Source organism: Zootoca vivipara, chromosome 5 (assembly GCF_965207765.1).
Source record: "Zootoca vivipara chromosome 5, rZooViv2.hap1.1, whole genome shotgun sequence".
Classification (NCBI taxonomy): Eukaryota; Metazoa; Chordata; class Lepidosauria; order Squamata; family Lacertidae; genus Zootoca; species Zootoca vivipara.
The window spans coordinates 94862695-94882834 of NC_142588.1; the positions used below are offsets into that span (position 1 = coordinate 94862695).

Below are 20140 nucleotides of genomic sequence, written 5' to 3' on the forward strand. Positions count from 1 at the left end.
TGATTCAGAGGTTGCAGTTAGTGCAGAATGCTGCAGTGCAATTGCTGACAGGAGGGTGGCCTTGTCAGCAAATGACACCTGCGCTCAGAGTCCTGAGCTGGTCACCAAATTGCTCCCAAGGTGTTGCTATTGGGGTATAAAGTCAATATCCCACATGTGTCCCCCGCACTGCTTGGATGGGTGGAATTAGCACTGCCACAGCTGCCACCTAATACCCTGTTCCACATCTGTAAGGGACTTGCTGTTTTCGTGTGGTAGCTCTGGAACTCCCTGCCTATTGATATCAAGCAGGTGCCATTCCCTGCTCTCTTCTTGGCACCTGCTAAAATTCTTGTTTCGACGACCTTGTCCAGGTGCTGAAACAATTGATGTGAATTTTAACCTGTTTTAGTATTTTCATGCTTTCTGTGTCTTTTAAGCTGCTGTGAACTTTTCTTGAGTTTCCTGCTTCATTGTTATTTATTTATTTATGTATCTGTTTATTTTTACGATCTCGTGGTGTACAAATTGAAACAAAATTTTTAAAAATCCTTCCAGTAGCACCTTAGAGACCAACTAAGTTTGTCATAGGTATGAGCTTTCGTGTGCATGCACACTTCTTCAGATACACTCTGAAGTGTGCATGCACATGAAAGCTCATACCTATGACAAACTTAGTTGGTCTCTAAGGTGCTACTGGAAGGATTTTAATTTTATTTTTGTTTTGACTAAGTCAGACCAACACGGCTACCTGCCTGTAACTGTATAAATCGAAACACCCTTGTTGGATTGCAACTGGGAACAACCACAGCACTGGGGATAACATTTCTGCCTTGCGAGCAGAAGGTCCCAGGTTCAGGCCCCCACTTTATTCCATTTTATTTATCACATGCATATGCCACCTTTTTCTTCCGAGGATCTCAAAGTGGTGTACATGGTTCTCCTCTTCCTCCCACTTCCATCCCCACAACGACCCTGTGAGGTAGGCTAGGCTAAGAGATCGTGACTGGCCCAAGGTCACCCCCTGAGCTTCCCAACTGAGTGGCACCTCCAGCCAGACTCTGGAGACTCCTGCCTGACACCCTGGGAAAGCCATTGCTGCTGCCAGTCAGAGCAGGCAACAGGGAGTAGATGGACCAAATGGTCTGACTCAGTACAAGGCAGCAGAAGGCAGATTCTTATGTAGCTATGCAGTTGCCTATAACTCCAATTCTGCATAGCTCAGTTGGTTAGAGTGTGGTGCTTCTAATGCCAAGGTTGCAGGGGGTTGGGCTAGATGACCCTCAGGGTCCCTTCCAACTCTACAATTCTATGATTCTCTCACCTCCAAGCAGTGAGAGACTCTGAGGGTCCTGGCCCTCTCTCACACCACGAGAACTTGCAAACATGCAATGTAGCTGAATGTTGCATCTTTCAAGCAACTGGTTCTTATGATTCTGCTCAGATGCTGGCCGCTGGGGCTGCCTCTTTTAATTTTATTTTCTGTTCATTAAAGAGATTACGCTAAGAAGTACACAGATGATCTCTTGGCCGGCGCCTGCTCTGGAGCGACTCTGCATTAATCCCTCTTCCCCCTCTTTTGTTCTCTTCCTCGCTGCAGGACATCTTCACGCCAGAGTGCAAATTTAAGGAGTCCGTTTTTGAAAACTACTACGTTATATATTCCTCTACGCTGTACCGACAGCAGGAATCCGGGAGAGCCTGGTTCTTGGGGCTCAATAAAGAAGGGCAGATTATGAAGGGGAACCGGGTGAAAAAGACCAAACCATCATCACATTTTGTACCGAAACCCATAGAAGGTAGGGAGGGGGGCAGAGTCTCCAGTTTTGCTTTCTCTGCATTTGGGTGTTTGGTGAAGAAGTTGTGTTTCCTTTTGGGGTGGGAGGGGTGCTGAGCAAAGTCAGATTGCTCCCCAGGCTCTCTTTCGCTCTCTTGTGCAAATTGCAGCTGGGCTCACTTGCTCGAGAGACCTGGCGTTCGTTTGCTTGGCGAGTTACCTTGGCATGATGCATTTTGTCTGGTCCTACTCTTCCTTTTGTGACCCATTGCAGCTATAAAATGATGAAGGTGGAGGGAAACAAATATTTAGGACCCAGCCATAAAAAGAGGGAGGGAGACATCACTGATGAAGTCCCATTATTAGCTAGCTTATGGAGGTACAGTATGTTTGGTCAGGTTTTATGGCTAGCCCACCCCCAATTTCACATCTATTCAGAGTGATAAAGTGGTGCTCTGTTTGCATATGTGGTATTAGATTTGGGAATGGCTCATCATAAGAATTTCAGATCACAGTGCAACCCTAACTGGATCAAACCAAGCCGGCCAGGGAGCCTCAGTCCTGAGTCTGATTATGTGAGCATTGCCTTACAAATGCACAGAGGATAAATTTGATGCAACTATGCTGCTTGCCAAGTGGTATATTTGTTGGGGTGCATAGCCTAGTCTGATTTTATATTGCATTTCGGGCTCTGTAATACAGTGTACTCAATCTGTTTCGGGGTGCCGTTCGCACCCTGAAAAGTACGCAGCCCGAGTGGCGCTTTAGCGCATGCGTGAAGCACACAGAACACTTCTGCGCATGCATACACGGCGGAACCCGGAAGTAAACACTTCCAGGTCTGGCGAGTATGCAACCAAAAAGTACGCAACCCACAGCATACTCAACCTGAGGTATGACTGTAATAATAATAATAATAATAATAATAATAATAATAATAATTTATTATTTCTACCCCACCCATCTGACTGGGTTTCCCCAGCCACTCTGGGCGGCTCCCCAACAGAAGGTTAAAAATACATTAAAAATTGTGTACACAATATACCTTCAAAGCACATTTGAAACTCGTTTTCTCTTCTTCTTCTTTTTAAATTTTTTTTAAAAAATTTTTAATTTTTAAAATAGTTTTATTTGGAAATTTGTTAAAACAATACACTACATCTTCGAATCAGTCCAAGAACAATCATGTACATTTTTTTACATATCGAAATTGTGGAGTATCAAAAAGGGAAAAGGGAATAAGGAAGAGAGGGGGAGGAATAAAGTGTGAATAGAAAAGGAGATGTAGGGCCATAGAAGGGGGGGGGGAGTAAACAAAAAAAAATAAAAAATACACACACAAAAAAGGAACAAGAGAAGAGAATGGTAAGAATAGGAAAGGGGAAGGGAGAGGAAAAAGAAAGTAAAAGTAAAAGAAAGTAAAGGAAGAAAAATTATGTAAAGGTCCACTTGAAAAAGATCATCTCAAGGGCATAATGCTTCCACCGCTTTCAGCACAGTATTTCTTGTTACATTTTCATCCTCCTGTCAAATATATTTTAATAAACATCTTACCTTTAAACCTATCTAACAATTATAGTTTATATACAGTATTCATCCTTACAAGGTTATTCCAAACATAGCCATGTTTTTGTCCCCTTATCTGTTTTCTCATCCAGAGAATTCTGGGCATTGTAGTTTACCACACGCAGAGTTGCAATTCCCAGCAACAGGGCCCAGAATTCTCTGGGAAGGCACTTTGCATGTGCTTTAAATGTATAAAACAGAGCATTAGCATTAAAACACAGTCTTGCACAATATTTTAAAAAAGAGTTTAAAACAACTTGAGATTTCAAAAATAAGATGATTCCTAAAACCCATACACCTCAGGTGTCATAAGCCCAGTGTGAACAGGTGTGTCTTCAGCATCCTCTGGAAGCTGTGCAAGCCTTTGTGTGGAGGGAGTCACACAGCTTAGGGGCCACCACAGAGAAGGCCCTCTCTGCTTAGACCACACACACCCCTGAGGGCAATGGGACAACTCAGAAGGCACCTTCTGCTCATCTTAGTACCCAAGATGCCTCTGCTCTGCCCCCACAGTTGTGGGGGAGCAATGCTTCTGAATGCCAGTTGCTGGAAATCACCGGGGGGTGGGGGGGCAGAGAGCTCTTGGGCTTGGGTCCTCCTGTGAGGATGCCGGACTCGATGGGCCACTGGCCTCATCCAGGAGGCTCTTCTTTTGTCCTGGCATGCTGAAGAAACAGACCTTGTGCCCGTGGTGTCGGGTGTATACCTAGGTCTCGGGTGCCAGAGGAAAAAATCTGGATGGCATAGATGCCTTTTGGGTAGGGTGGGCAGGTGTGGTTTCTCTCTAAACAAGGGATGCTCTTCTCCTTCTGCCTCATCTGCAAAGGGCTGAGCACCCGTGTCCCCTGCTAGGAGACTGGCTCTCTCTTTCTCTCTTCCCTCCCAACATCTGTGATAAACAGGCTCTAAGCATCCCTTTCCAGGAGATAGACATGGGTCAGTCTCTCTCTCTCTCTGCAATCCCCTTAAACAGATGGCAGGCAGAGGAGGAAGCGAAAGCTCCCAGATGCTGTGCAAAGTGGCCTCAATATCCCACCTTCTGCTGCATCCTCAAGGTCGCAGCTATGCCCAGGCTGCCCTGAATCTTTACTGTGGAGTCCCAGTGCCCCCCGCACAGGGCTAGGCCCCCATCCCTCTTGGCCAAGGCTCCTCTTTGCGGGATGAATCCCTGCCTGTCTTCACTGGCCTTCCTCTGAGCCGCTTTTCTCCACCTCCTCCTCCCCTCTCCTCCTTGCTGTGATTTCCCCCCAGTCTCTCTCCCAGCGTAGGACAGAGGGACTTGTCTGAGAAGGGCTGCCTTTGCCGTGACCTTCATAGAATCACAGAAGTGCAGAGCTGGAAGGGACACCAGTGGTTATCTAGTCCAGCCCCTTGCAATGCAGGTGGCTGCTGTTGTATGCCACTTTGCTGTGGTAAGGTGGCTCTGCAGCCTTAATAAAGCCCCGGTTATGTGGAATAGTGTAGGAACAGTGGCCCATCTTTCCCAGCATGCTGTTCTCAGAGTGGCCAACCAAAAGCAGGGCTCAAGCGCAAGAGAATTGTTGCCTCCCACCGTGGAGGCAGAGCATAGCCATCCTGGCTAGGAGCCATGAATAGCCCTCTCCACTCCATGAATTGGTCTAATATTTTTTTTAAGCCACCCAAGTTGACGACCATCACTGTGTCCTGTGGCAGAGAGTTCCATAGTTCAGTTCCATAGTTCAGTTCAGATCTGTCCCCAATCTTCCAACATTCAGCTTTATTAGATGCCTATGTTGAAAAGGTCTCACTTTCAGAATTTTCTAGAAATGAGGGTGTGTTGGATTTCATGGGTGCCAAATGGCCGCTTTCTGGGTGCCATGGGCCCTGGCCATTCTCTGCAAGAATTATGGCAAATGGAAGGCATGGTCTACATTCGCACCGTGCATTCATAGAATCATAGAATCATAGAGTTGGAAAAGACCCCAAGGGCCATCCAGTCCAACCCCCTGCCAAGCAGGAAACACCATCAAAGCATTATTGTCATATGGCTGTCAAGCCTCTGCTTAAAGACCTCCAAAGAAGGAGACTCCACCACACTCCTTGGCAGCAAATTCCACTCCATTCGAAGCGCTACAATTCCCCTTCAAACAGTCATGGCTTCTCCCAAAGGATGCTGGGAACTGTAGTTTGCTAAGGGTGCAGAGATTTGGTCGGAGGCCTCCCCATTCCCCTCACAGAGCCACAATTCCCAGAGCTGCCTGTGAAAGGGGATTGGTTGTTAAACCTCAGGGGGGGGGGGGTTGGACTACCGGTAGATGACCCTTGGCAATCCCTTCCAACTCTACAGTTCTGTGGTTCTATGAAAGGAGGCAGTGCCCCACCAACCTCAGCCGGCCTGCTTTCTTCCTTACAACCAGACGGGGGGCTCCTCCTGTTGGACTCCTGCCTGCCATTCCATTGGGCACAAGCCATTGCTGAGACACACACTTTCTCCTCGCTTGCCCTGGTTTACTCTTGCCTGCTCACCCCAAATCCACTTTTGCAAGCAGCTCCTTTGAACCGGTGTCCCGTTTTTGAGGAAGGCACTTGGCAGCAGGGAGGGCAGGTGGAAAGAAAGTGCATTAGGCAGCGGGGAGAAAAATGCACAGCAGCAAGTCTTTTTGCTTTTAATAAACACAGAGCATGCACACAAACGTGCGCACTTTACTCCTCTGCAGCGAAAAGCTCCCCCGCCTGCCTGCAATTTGGATGTTCCAACAGTACGAAAAGCTTGCAAATGCGGGAGGCGTCCCCCTCCCCACAGTGCTGTTTCGGAGAAGAAGAAGCATGCAAGACCTGGCGTTGTAAAATGCTCTTTAGTCCCATAAAACCAGTTAGGTACATTGAGCCCCGGGAGCCTGACACCAGAGATTTTCCCGCATTTATTTACCGTATATTCCTGCGTATAAGACTACTTTTTAAGCCCCAAAAATCTTCTCAAAATTGGGGGGTTGTCTTATATGCTGGGTCCCCCGTTAACCAAGCTGCCCCTCGCCTAACTCTATATTTAAAATAGAAGATTGGGGGGGGGGGTCGTCTTATACACCCAGTCGCCTTGTACGCCAGAATATACGGTATTTATTTGTTTCTATTAAAGAAAAGAAAACAAAGATAAAGAGTATAAAGGAATAATGTTACAGCAGGTGGAAAGCTGCCTTAGGTTGGACTTTATCACGGATGTTGTTCCAGAACATTGCAAAAAATAAATAAATGCCCACTTCCGCCATAAACCTGTTAGGCTGGTTTGTATACATTCTTCTGTAGTAAGTTGGGCTTAATCATAGTTACTGTGGCCCAGATTTTCCGAGGCCATTCAGATATAGTAGGCAATATTTTAGCTATTAAAATCTTAGCAACAGTTATAACTATTTCCTGATTATTTACTGGAATAGCACCTTTCAGGTGAACAAACAGAAATACTTTAGCTGCCAAAGGTTTCGGATATCGTACCATATCAGAGATATCCACCTGATTTCCGCAATATTTTTATTTGAGAACAATTCTAAAAGGTGATTTGCTTTATTTAATCCACCTCTCCCGCTTCTGTCCGATCCTAACGCATACTAAATTAAATTTATAAATTTAAATACCACTGACAGAGGGTTTTGAAATGGTTCTCCTTTAGGAAATTCTATGAGAATGGAAGTTGTCCCGAATCCATTTCCATTGTTTCCTGGTTATTCTTTGATCCAAATCTCGTACCCGTTTTCTCGTATCTGTATCCTGGTGTGATCCCAGTTTAACCAAAGGTCATTGAATCTTTATCCAAGTGTGATAGAAATGAAATTCCCCGTTTGTTCTCTTTCTGGACTTCCCCATAGTTTCATATCAGAGAGGAGGCTGACCCTCCAATTTGAAAACTTTGGAAAAGTGATTCTCCGATTTTAACAACCTTCCCCCTTGGGAAGGGGTGCTCTACCCATGAGGCTATGAATAAGGGAATGGACCTCTCTGGGTCTTTTGCTCCTGAGCCCTGGAGACAAATGGCACCTTTGCTGCTTTGATGCTGCAGGAGGGGAGGGCAGGTGATGGCTCTTGCGCTGGAGTCCTGCTCCCCCAGGCATTTGTCTGGCCACAGTGAGAACAGGATGCTTGGCTAGATGGGCCATTAGCCTGATCCTGCAGGCTATTATAACATCCTTAACAGGGGTAGAATGAATGAATGAATGAATGAATTGTCCAGTAGCACCTTAGAGACCAATTAAGTTTGGTCTGGGTATAAGCCATGGGTAGGCAAACTAAGGCCCAGGGGCCGGATCCAGCCCAATCGCCTTCTCAATCCAGCCCACGGATGGTCCGGGAATCAGCGTGCTTTTACAGGCGTAGAATGTGTCCTTTTATTTAAAATGCATCTCTGGGTTATTTCTGGGGCATAGGAATTTGTTCATTAATATTTTTTTCCAAAATATAGTCGGGCCCACCACAAGGTCTGGGGGATAGTGGACCGGTCCCCTGCTGAAAAAGTTTGTTGACCCCTGGTATAAGCTTTTGTGTGCATGCACGGGAAAGCTTATACCCAGAACAAACTTAGTTGGTGTCTAAAGTGCTACTGGAGAATCTTTAAATTTTTAAATTCATTTCGACTTTTTCAGCCCGACATGGCTACCTACCTGAATCTAGAATCAGGGGTAGAAGGTGATTCAAAGCAGAGATGGAACATGTGGGTGGATTGGGGGGGGGGCAGGAAGCGAAGCCTTCCTTACACTTAGATGCTTCTTCTTTAGATGATTCTTTGTACAGTATCAAGATTCACTTTCTGCGCTCAGCTTGGAAGGATGGAGAGAAAGGACCTTGGGAGATTTCCGAGCAGATAGGCAAGGCAGGCTGTGGGGTATCAACACCCCCAGCCCCTCTGGTGCCCCCTTTGCACTCTAAACGCGTTTGCATGTGATTGGGGCAGATCCGTGTTTAAGGAGACAGCTCTGTTCCCGCCACGGGCACCCCATGTTTGCCTGACACCACGAGAAGCAAATAACAGATCTTGGAAAGCAGCAGCCACTTTACAGAAATGATAAAACTGTAAGTCTGAATTAACTTTCAGAAAGTGGACTAAAAGCAGATTAAGGCTCACACTAGCTTTCTAAACATCTGGGTGGGCTTGTCTAAATGAGAATATTTTTAGCAGGTGCCAAAAAGAGAACAGTGAAGGCGCCTGCCTAATATCAGGAGGCAGGGAGTTCCAAAGGGCAGGTGCTCCCGCGCTGAAAGATGGAGTTCTTGCAAATGATTATTATGTGGCCCCGGCAGCAGTGTCCATTCTGCAGACTGAAGCGGCTGAGTGAGTAAACCGGTCCCAAGTTGTTAATGGCTTTGTATACTAAGAATAACCCCTTGAAGTTGACCCGCTGGACACCCTGCTGAAGAGCTGGGCAGAGGCATGGCGCTGGGGCATCTCGGCTCCCCGCTGACTCCCTGACTAGTGTTCCTTTTTGCCTGGAGATGCTGGGGCATGTTGCCTGGCGCCTTCTGCATGAAAAGCAGCTGCTCCAGCCCTGAGCTTCGGTGGGCCGTGAATGGAGGTGGAGAGATACCTGGCACTTAGGAAAGAATGCTCCCGTCCCCTCCCCCACTCCAGCCCTGACCTGAAATGAACCCACAAGGCTCTGGCTCAAAGCTAGGAAGACAGAGCTGGGTCTTAGCCGCAGACAGTGGAGATCAAAGGCCTTGGCAATCCAGGTCACTGGGCAGGGGGCACCTGAGCCCCCTGCCTTGGTGCTGCCTGAGTCCTCTGTTGTTTGGGGCTGATAAGAAACAGGAGCCCAAGGAAGGGTGACCTCCCCAACCTCTTAAGAGCCAGCTGGATCCATGCCGGGAGCAGCCAGTGCGGACTGGAGCTCCTTTGTGCATCTGGCATCTAAGACTCCCAAGTCGAAAAATAACTCTGAGGGGACTGAAAAGAGCCTTATCTATTAGAGACCAAACCCCCTTCTCACCTTCCCCTCCATGCTTTGGGAAGGCCTTTGCTTCAAAGGGGACATGAGCAGGGAGCTTAACAGAAGCCCTTCAAAGGGAGGGTGAAGATGGCTTTTGGGAGAGATGCATTCTCTTCTTGCAAGGAACCTTTGCCCTGCGTGTGTCTCGTGCTTCCCAGTTGCCCAGTAGGGATGTTCAGAACAAGAGAGGCACTGGAGCTGGGTTGATTTTGCTCAGTGTGGGAGGCAGGCGTTCTGCACGTGCTCAGAGGCATCGTGAAACAGAGCAGACGAGATCACAACTGCATTCGAAATTACCCAGGCGCAGTTTGCACCTGGGTATCGGCCACTTGTGACCAAGGGAAGATGGCCGGGTGCCAGGCTGCTTGCCTGGGGATCCTTGGATCTTGACAGCTTTCACACACCAGCAACACACCCTGGAGAATTCTGTCCAGTATACTTTATCTGCACAATCAGAATGGATTTCAGGAACCAAAAAGTCGTATTGAAAAATGTGACTTTCGAGCCGCCTGCCCCCAAAATGGCAACTAGGCATTCTGTTTTGGCAACTGCAATCTTGGTTTAAGGAGCCCAAAGGTAAAATGGGGTAGTGGGGGGGGGGGTTACCCTGTACTTCACAGCTTGGTTCACTTGCTTGAGCAATCAAGCCAGTCCACAAATGAATAGGATCTTTTTGGCACAGAACAGCCTTTTTTGGCCCCTCTGTTTGCAGGATTTGCTTAGAAATTTATTGTTGTTATTTGTTGCATTTATATCCCACCTATTTCTCCAAGGAGCTCAAGGTAGCATAAACGACTCCCCACCCCCCACCCCATTTAATTCCCAAAACAACCCTGTCAAGAGGTGGTGACTGGGACCACCCAGGGAGCTTCCTGGCCAAGTGGGGATTAGAACCACTGACCCTCAGATCAGACCATACATTGACCTCTTTCCCGCAGACATCTGGTTGGCCACCATGAGAACAGGCTGCTTGACTAGATGGGCCTCTGGCCTGATCCAATTGGGCTTGCCATGTGTGCTTATGGATTCGAGGAGGGATCTAAATACATTAAATCAGGGGTCAGCAAACCTTTTCAGCAGGGGGCCGGTCCACTGTCCCCCAGACATTGGGGGGGGATTATATTTTGGGGGAAAATATGAACGAATTCCTATGCCCCAGAAATCACCCAGAGATGCATTTTAAATAAAAGGGCACATTCTACTCATGTCAAAACACGCTGATTCCTGGACCGTCCGCGGGCCGGGTTTAGAAGGCGATTGGGCCGGAGCTGACCCCTGGACGTTAGGTTGCCTACCCCTGCTCTAGCCGCATGCAGCCCTTTCCGCCTCTGTGGGCGCCGCTAACGCCTGCTCCCTTTTTTCTCTTTCCAGTGTGCATGTACAGAGAGCCATCGCTGCATGAAATTGGAGAGAAGCAAGGCCGCTCCAGGAAAAGTTCGGGGACGCCCACCATGAACGGAGGCAAAGTTGTCAACCAGGACTCGACATAGCTGAGAGGACAGCCACCCACCCACCCACCCCTGCATCCGCGGCCTTCCCAGCCCCCACCCCACCCCCAAGCCACTCATCCCACCCAGCGAACCCTCACCGAGACAGCGGCAGACGGAGGAGAGGCAGGAGCTTCCCGTAGCGGCTAAGATTCTGAACTCAACCCTTTTTTTCCTTTGTGTAGGACGAGGAGATCTTGCCTGTTGCAACGTTTTAGAGTACAAAACACACACACCCAGCCACACATGCCCAAAGCGAAGGGGGGAAGGGGAGAAAGGAGGATATACATGGATATATATATAGAGTTATATATATATATATATTTTCAATCAGGACTCCATTAACATTTTAAAAAAATAACAACAAATAAAAGCAGCAAAACTGTTTGCTCCGTGATCCAAGGGGGAGGGGGAATTGTTCATCTCTGCATAATAACGACTAACAATAATTATAACAGATTATTATCTAACAAATAATAAATGACTAAATAAATAAAGGTGTTATCTTTAAAAAAATAAAACGAATTTGCTTTTGGAGAATTGAGCTCAGTTTGTGGCGTGGAAGCGAAGTGTGGAAGTTGCGAACCGGGTGCTGTGGGGTTCCGGATCTGCGGCCGTTTCCCTCGTTGAGTTTTCAGCAAACAAGATCCTTGCAGGTTTTAAACCGGAGGGGAAGGAATGAGTTTTGCTTAACGCATCATCTGAATCTCAGGTTCCTTTTAGGATTTCCTCCCTCTCTAATAACTCAAGATCTCCTCATGGACATCCAATGAAGCCGAAGGTTTGGGATGGATAAAAGGAAGCCTGTCACATAGTGCATAGCTAAAAGGGAAAGCTCAGATGGTAGAGTGTGAGACTCTTCATCTCGGAGCCGTGGGTTCGAGCCCCACGTTGGCCAAAAGATTTCCACATTGCAGGGGGTTGGACTACAAGGTGGCCACCGGGTCCCCTCCAACGCTACAGGTCTATGCTGCTATAGGAGGCAGTGGTGGCCACTGTCCTGGACGGCTTTAAAAGAGGATCAGACCAATTCATGGAGGGGAGGGCTATCGTTGGCTACTAGCCAGGGTGACTGTGTTTCTGCCTCCGCAATTATGATGAAGGCAGTGATGCTTCTGAATCCCAGTTTCTGGAAATCGCAGGAGGGCAGAGGGGCTCAGATCCTGCTTGCTTGGTTTCCCATGATGGGCATCTGGTTGGCCAACGTGAGAACAGGATGCTGGACTCGATGGGCCACTGGCCTGATCCAGCAGCAGGCTCTTCTTCTGTTCTTGGAACATTGGGGGGGGGTGTCTCACCAGGTTGGGGAAGACCAGTGAGAGAAAGCACAGCTCTCTTTTTCCCCCTTTCCTTTTCTTTCCAGGCTTTCTCCTTCCCATTTATTTATTGTTTGTTATTTTACTTATTTTATTTTGACAAAGTAATAATTTAAATAAATAAGAATAAAAATGTGCACCCCCACCCCTGAGACCATTCCACCGTAGCTATCCAACCTCCCAAAATTTCATCAACACTTGCGATGGTTTGCGATGTTTTTAACAGTCCAAATGCTACAAATTCTCTTTAACACCTGAACGCTTTCCCTGGACTGAAGGACGGCTCACACACGCAGATCCAATGAATCAAAGTCCTTTGCCTATCTGCCTACCCGTGTGTGTGTGTGTGTGTGTGTGTGTGTGTGTGACTGCCCCAACAATCCTGTCTCCCACCCCTGAAGATACACGTCTGGGTCCGATCTGTGCCTAGGTGCTGCGTGCAATCAGTAATCTTATGTGCATACAAACACGCAAGAGGAGGCTGCCAGATCAGGCTAGAGGCCCACCTAGCCCGGCACCGTGTTCTCACACAAGCCCAGAAGTCCACAAGCAGTGCCTGAGTGCAACAGCGAGGCTCTCTACCTCCCCACCACCACCCACCCACACCTTGCGGTTTTTCCAGCCACTGGGAGCCAGAGAGGCACCCCAGCCCTGAGCGTGGAGGCAGAGCATAGCCATCTCAACTAGGAGCCCCAGATGGCCACACACAGGGCCAGATTTAGCTTTGATGAGGCCCTCAGCTCCAGAAGGTAATGGGGCCCTTTATATGTCCAGCTGTCCTTTGACAACAACAAATTGTCACTGTTTTTTGTGTTGAATATATGCTATAAAGGTAAAGGGGCCCCTGACCATCAGGTCCAGTCGTGTCCGACTCTGGGGTTGCGGCGCTCATCTCGCTCTATAGGCCGAGGGAGCCGGCGTTTGTCCGCAGACAGCTTCCAGGTCATGTGGCCAGCATGACAAAGCTGCTTCTGGTGAACCAGAGCAGCGCACGGAAACGCCGTTTACCTTCCTGCCGGAGCAGTCCCTATTTATCTACTTGCACTTTGATGTGCTTTTGAACTGCTAGGTGGGCAGGAGCTGGGACCGAACAACAGGAGCTCACCCTGTTGCAGGGATTCGAACCGCCGACCTTCTGATCAGCAAGCCCTAGGCTCAGTGGTTTAACCCACAGCGCCACCTGGGTCCCTGCTGAATATATGCTATACAGTATGGTAATTGATGGACCTAAGAGGTATCTCAAGCCATTTGCACATGTTGCCCTGCAACCAGTCCATGCAGAATGTAGGCACCCTATATATAGAAAGGAGAAAACCAGGGATATTTGAGGGAGGAGGCTAGCAGGCGGGGCCCATGACTTACATCAGAGGAGCCTACACAACACAAAACACAGTTGCTGGATGTAGGTTTTATTTTATTTGTTTTTTATCTTATATTTTGGAAATGTACTTCTAGTTTTTTTCTTTTGGGGGGGGCTCCCAAGAGAGTGGGGCCCTAAGCTATAGCTTGTTTAGCTTCTACATAAATCCGGCACTGGCCACACACAGCGGGTTCCTTTTCGGATGGCGCACCGAACGCCATGCAAGTGGTGCAGGAGAGTGTCGTGCGAACAATGTTGAGAGATGCAGTTGCAAAGGGAAGAAGAACTAGTCCGAGGAAGGAGCGTGACTGGGGGGGCACAGGGGCAGGGAGGGCTGTGTGTGCATGCTAGAGAAAAATCAGAAAGTCGGGGGACTTTCTCAGACAGATAAAAGAAAGTCCTTCAAGCGGTGCATCCTTAAACTGTGGAACTCCCTCCCTCAGGAGGCAGCAATGGCCACCAACCGGGATGGCTTTAAAAGGAGATTTGGCAGATTCACGGGGGAAAGGGCTATCGATGGTTCCTAGCCAGGCAGCAATACTTCTGAATCCCAGTTGCTGGTATCCTCTCCACTGGAGAAGAGAGGGCTCTCATGTTCAAATTCTGCACCTGTTTGGCCACTGTGAGAACAGGCTCTTGGACCAGATGGAGCCCCATTGGCCTGATCCAGCTGCAGCCTCTTAAGTTCTGTGAAAACGCACAAGCAGTTTCTTTTTGCTGTTCTTGTCTTATTTATGAAAATGTCTATGAGAGGGGGGGGGATAATAGAGAGCCTCTCATCAGGGGGGCCCAAATGCTAGCAAAGAGGGTGGGTCTGTGTTTGCAAGGGGGACGGTGCTGTGTCTCTTTTTTCTTTCTTCTTTGGCGAGTCTGTAAGTGACTGTGGAGGCCAATTCTGGATCCACACATCCTTCCACAGTGGATGCCTTCCTCTTAGCACGTTTCTCCCTTGCGTCCTGAGTGTCTTCAAAGCCCATGACACCTTTGGTAAAGGCTGTTCTCCAATTGGAGCACTCTCAGGCCAGTGTTTCCCAATTGTTGGTGTTTATACTACATTTTTAAAGATTTGCCTTGAGACAGACTTTAAACCTCTTTTGTCCACCAGCATTACGCTTTCCATTTATAAGTTCGGAATTGAGTAGTTGCTTTGGAAGACGATCATCAGGCATCCGCACAACATGACCAGTCCAACAAAGTTGATGTTGAAGAATCATTGCTTCAACACTGGTGATCTTTGCTTCTTCCAATACACTGATATTAGTTCTCCTGTCTTCCCAAGTGATGTGTAAAAATTTTCAGAGGCACCGTTGATGGAATCTTTCGAGGAGTTGGAGATGGCGTTTATAAGTGGTCTATTTTTCACAAGCATATAGTAAGGTTGGTAGTACAATAGCTTTGTAAACAAGCATTTTGGTTTCCTTGCGAACGTCCCGGTCCTCAAATACTCTGTAACAAGGGATGGAGTCCTTTTGAGCCTGCCCCCCCTCCTGACAGGTATCCAATGATCCCTGGGGCAGGTGTGGGCCCCCTGCATGTTGCTTCCAGAGAGCCAGTTCATGCAAGAATCTGCCAATGTGCTCACCAGCCAATGGGTGCTTCTTTGATTTGGCGAGACAGGCACAATGCAGGATCAGAGGCTGCCCATTGCCCTTCCGAAGACTGGGGGGGGGCGGGATGGAAGCCGTTCCTACATTATTCCTGCAATGCACTGTGTTGGACTTGGTGGTGCTTGGGGTCCCTTCCAACTGTACAATTCTATGATTCTATTATTCCAATTGAAGTCCTGATCCACAAAAGGACCTTCCCTCTTTTATGATTTAATAATACGGTAATATTGTTTTCCTTGACTGCCAAGCTTCCTCAAGAGTCTTAGATGGAAAAGAGTGAGACAGAAGCTGAGGTTGATCTCGTAGGAAGGAACATGTTGGAGGAAGGACTTTAGTTTTCGTTTTGTTCCCCCACCAAAGTCAGGCTCTTGCAAAAGCTTTTACGCACTCAGCCCCAAAAGTTGCACCTTGTAAAAATAAACCAGGGATGAAAAGTGCAGAAATCCCTGGGTACCAAATGTGAGCAGAGAGAGAGAGAGAGAGAGAGCGCAAGGATTAGCATCTTAAGACTCTGTTAAGAATGGGCTTTTTATCCATATACTGTTCTATTTTCCCAGGCTCATTACATCATTCCCATAATAATAGCTTGCACAGCGTGCCTTTTCATAGCCCAGAAGACACTTCCCTGCACAAATATATTCCTTCCATTTAAATACCTGAGCAGCCTTGGAGAAAGGAGGCAGCAAGCAGCGTCTGAATTAACTGCAACTGGCAACTTGCGTTCCTAGTGCTCTTCACCATCTTCCGCCTTCTCAGGCTGAGGGGACCCTGCAGCAAAGGCCGTAAAAACAGAGGATCCCATAAATGTCACCCCAGTGCAAGTGGCTTCACCCTTTCTGAAGCCTGGGGGCCACAAATGGCCCTCATGGGGGAGGTCAGAGGCACCCCTGACCCATGGAAGACGACGCAAGCTTGTTTTATGTTGCTCCAGACGGGAGGACGAAGACCGATGGATTCAAGGTGGAAGAACAGAGATTCTGAAGAAACCTTAGAAAGAACTGAGGGGAAAAGACTCCCTTAGAAGGTGGTGGACCCTTCTTCCTTGAAGGTTTCTAAGCAGAGGTTGGGTGTCCATCTGCCAGGGAATATTAGGATTCCTGCATTGCAGGGGGTTGGACTAGATGGCCCTTGGGGGTCCCGTCCAACTCCATAATTCTATGATTCTAAGCCACTCTCCTCTTCTCAGACAGAAACCTGTTTCATTGGCACCTCTAAGAAGGATGGCCTTCTCTCATAGGAGCCTGCTCATCCAAGGAGATTACGACTGCATCACGACATTCCTAGAAGCATCCGTCAGAGTCACTTCAGGGAGAGACCAGGGTTCGAATCCCCCAATCGGACTCCCCGACTCGGCCATGAAGCTCACTTGGGTCACACACTCGCCCTGCCTCACAGGGTTGGTGTGAGGATTCAGCAAGGAGGGGGAGAACTGTGTGTTCCAACATGAGTGCCTTGGGAAAAGGCGGAATCCAAACCAATAAATAAATAAATGTGATAAATTAGTAGCAAAGAATTAAAATAAAATAAATAGGAATGCCTTCCCTCTTTAGCAAAACCTTTTGAGGCCTCAAATCAAATGCCGGCTGTCTGATTAAAATGATCTTCTTCCTTTTTCTATTCCCAAAATCTTTTCTCATTCCTTTCTTAAGGCAAGCATGGCATTGCAGAGGGCTGGACTACAATTCTATGGGGATCAGGTGGCTGTTAGCCAGGTGGCTGATTGTTTCAGCCACCCAACATCTGCTTAAAAACCTCCCGTTGTTAGAGCCCCTTCTGTGTATTTGTTGTTCAGTGCTACACACCACCCCAATCTCTGAGCAGTGAAAGACTCCAAGGGTCCTGAGGCTTACCAAGATCTGCTGTCCTTGGAATGAACGTCCCTGGAGACTGCTGTCTTTAGGATTGTTGTTGTTTAGTCGTTTAGTGGTGTCCGACTCTTCGTGACCCCATGGACCAGAGCACGCCAGGCACCCCTGTCTTGCACTGCCTCCCGCAGTTTGGTCAAACTCATGTTCGTAGCTTCGAGAACACTGTCCAACCATCTCATCCTCTGTCGTCCCCTTCTCCTAGTGCCCTCCATCTTTCCCAACATCAGGGTCTTTTCCAGGGAGTCTTCTCTTCTCATGAGGTGGCCAAAGTATTGGAGCCTCAGCTTCAGGATCTGTCCTTCCAGTGAGCACTCAGGGCTGATCTCCTTCAGAATGGATAGGTTTGATCTTCTTGCAGTCCACCATGGGACTCTCAAGACTCTCCCCCAGCACCACCGTCTTTAGGATATATGGTTTTATTTGCTGTTACTCTCTTACTCTCAGAACGTTCTTCCTGAAGTTTAGTTGGGATCTCCATTCTTATGTCTTGAAGCCAGTGGCTCGGGTTCTAGGGCAGGAGAAAACAGCCTCGCTCCATCTTTCAGGTATTTGAAGACGGTGATCGTATCTCCTCTTTTCCAGGCTAAACATACCCAGCTCCTTCTAGCGTTCCTCATCAGGCTTGGTTTCCAGACCCTTGGTCATCCTAGTCGCCCTCCTCTGCACACCTTCCAGCTTGTCAACATCCCTCATAAACTGTGATGCCCAGAACTGGATGCAGGAGTCCAGGCTGCAGGGGCGCCGACTTGCCCCCCACAATGAGGGGGCTTGGCCACATGACACTGCCCAGGGCAGGGTGCACAGAGGGTGCCTGTTATAAGAATTTAAGATCTCAAATATATAAATTAAATTACAGGAAGGTAGCCGTGTTTGTCTGACGTAGTCGAAACAAAATATGTTAAAAAAATCCTTCCAGTAAGTAGCACCTTAGAGACCAACTAAGTTTGTCATTGGTATGAGCTTTCGTGTGCATGCACACTTCTTCAGATACACTGAAACAGAAGTCACCAGACCCTTATGTATTGTCAGAGGGTGGGGAGGGGTATTACTCAGAAGGGTGGTGGGAATGGGGGATTGACTGATAGGTGTGGTAAACCTGTTGACGACTGTTAACGACTGCAATTGGTCATACAGGAAAAAGCAGGGGGTGAGATGGCTAAAGATAGCTTTATCATGTATAATGAGATAAGAATCCAATGTCTTTATTCAGACCAGGTCTCTCCGTGGTTTTAAGTTTGGTAATAAGTTGCAGTTCAGCAACTTATTATTGCAGTTCAGCAACTTATAAATTAAATGTTCATAAATGTACAAGGCAAACACGTACATAAGTATATAAACCACATGTCTGAAACAGTACAGGAAGACAGTCCTGAAACCATTTTGACTCTCCCAAACTGATCTCAAATATTTCTCTGCAAGGAGGAAGGAAATGGGAAAGCCTCTCCATTGTCTCTGCTCAGAAATCCTGTCTTAAGGTTGTATCTGTGTATGAATAGGGTGACCCTGTGACCTAGATTCAGGAACTGAGCATTTACCCTCATAAAAGAATGGCCAGTCTGCCCAGGTGATGCAATCAGTGACCATTATCAGGTATCCTGGCAGACAGGATTCTGCTGTAGACCTCCTCTTCTGTGATGTATGTATGCGGTGGGGGGTGGCAATTTCAAAAGTCTATGTAAGGCCTTGCACACCATTGTTCTGAGTTCCTCCTCCCTCCTGCATGGGGGGGGGGGTGAGCACCCTGTTGCAACAGTTTAATAAAGACCAGACTTACTAGCTGCTTTGCTTCTCGGTATTCTCTGGTTGGCCTCTGTTATTTTCTTCTACTGATAGAGAACCTACATAAGGAAGAAGAAGAAGAAGAAGAGTTTGGATTTGATATCCCGCTTTATCACTACCCGAAGGAGTCTCAAAGCAGCTGACAATCTCCTTTTCCCTTCCTCCCCCACAACAGACACCCTGTGAGGTGAGTGGGGCTGAGAGACTTCAGAGAAGTGGGACTAGCCCAAGGTCACCCAGCAGCTGCAGGTGGAGGAGCGGGGAAGCGAACCCGGCTCCCCAGATTATAAGTCTACCGCTCTTAACTACTACACCACACTGGATCTATATGGGATCTTGCGTACCCCATAAGGGGAAAGCAGCAGGTTTTTTTTCTTATAACAGTGCCCACTGGCAGCAGGGGGTGTCAGTCCCCTCACTATTGGGTGGGGGCTCAGCCCCCTGCCCACCAATATTGAGGCCAAAGCCTCTTCCGTCCCCCACAGTTCGTGCCCCTACCAGGTGTGGTCTGACCAAGGCAGAACAGAGTAGGACTATGATTTCCCTTGATCTGGACTTCTCTTGATGCAGCCTAGAATAGCAATCACTTTTTTGCTGCTGCAACACACAATTGACATGTTCAGCTTGTGGTTTACAAAGCCCCCGAGATCCTTTCCCCCTCTACTGCCATCAAGCCAGGTGTCCCCCATCTCCTATATTTGTGCACCTGATTATTCCTGCTTATGTGTAGAAACTTCCATTTGTCCCTCTTGAAATACATTTTGTTAGCTTGGGCCCCGTTCTCCGTTTTGTTCAGGACGCACCGTCATCTTACCCTCCTTGCAAACAAATGACTGTGCATTAATTAGCCAACGCTGTCTAACCTCATGCAAGCAAATCAGGCTGAATGCTCAATAAACAGGCTGTCTGGAAGCGCTGTCCCCATTGAGCCTCACAACAGGGCTGCCTGTGCTGGCTACTGTGAATCAAAGCCTCACACTGCCCCCCCTTTTTTTATAAAAAAAATACTTTTTCTTTTTGCAGCCCCACCGTGGTAATTTATATTTAAAATGACCTGCAGCCTTGCCTCCCATTTATACAGTCTCATACGTGACTCTGAATCCACAGCCTGCGAGGAGCTCCTCCTGAGGAATATCTATCTCAACAGAGAAAGGGTTTTTACGGCATGAATTATGGATTCACCCAGAGCTGCTAAAGCCAGGAGTTATGAGTGGATTTTGAACAGCGCAATTTGGGCCCGCTTGAACTGGGGGGGGGGGCGGCGATCCCGCCTCCCTCTTTAAACTGCAAGGTTTCAGGAATGTAAAAGGACAGCTGGAGGAAAAAAAAACCCTTGTCTTTTTTCTTTTCTGCTTTTTGCAGTCGTGGATTTGAAGAAGGAAAGCCGGGTCAGGGAATTTTGCTGCTTGGGGCGAAATGGAAAAGGCACCCCGTTGTCCCCTGCCGTAAACTCTGCTACTGCTGCTGT

General features: G+C 47.9%; 1 protein-coding gene across 5 annotated transcripts in view; it reads left to right on the plus strand.

The window, feature by feature from the left end:
* FGF12 (fibroblast growth factor 12) overlaps positions 1 to 11280 on the plus strand; it is a 216768-nt gene extending 205488 nt beyond the window's left edge. For 3 of the 5 annotated variants that reach the window (XM_088669356.1, XM_088669355.1, XM_088669357.1), the window contains exons 4-5: positions 1580 to 1778; positions 10627 to 11274. In XM_088669356.1, the coding sequence (XP_088525482.1) occupies positions 1580 to 1778; positions 10627 to 10745 (318 nt within the window). In that variant the 3' untranslated portion in view covers positions 10746 to 11274. Of the gene's footprint in view, positions 1 to 1579; positions 1779 to 10626 lie in introns of all 5 variants that reach the window. The other 2 variants (XM_088669358.1, XM_035133269.3) reach the window with 1 other exon arrangement.
* The last annotated feature ends 8860 nt before the right edge of the window (positions 11281 to 20140 follow it).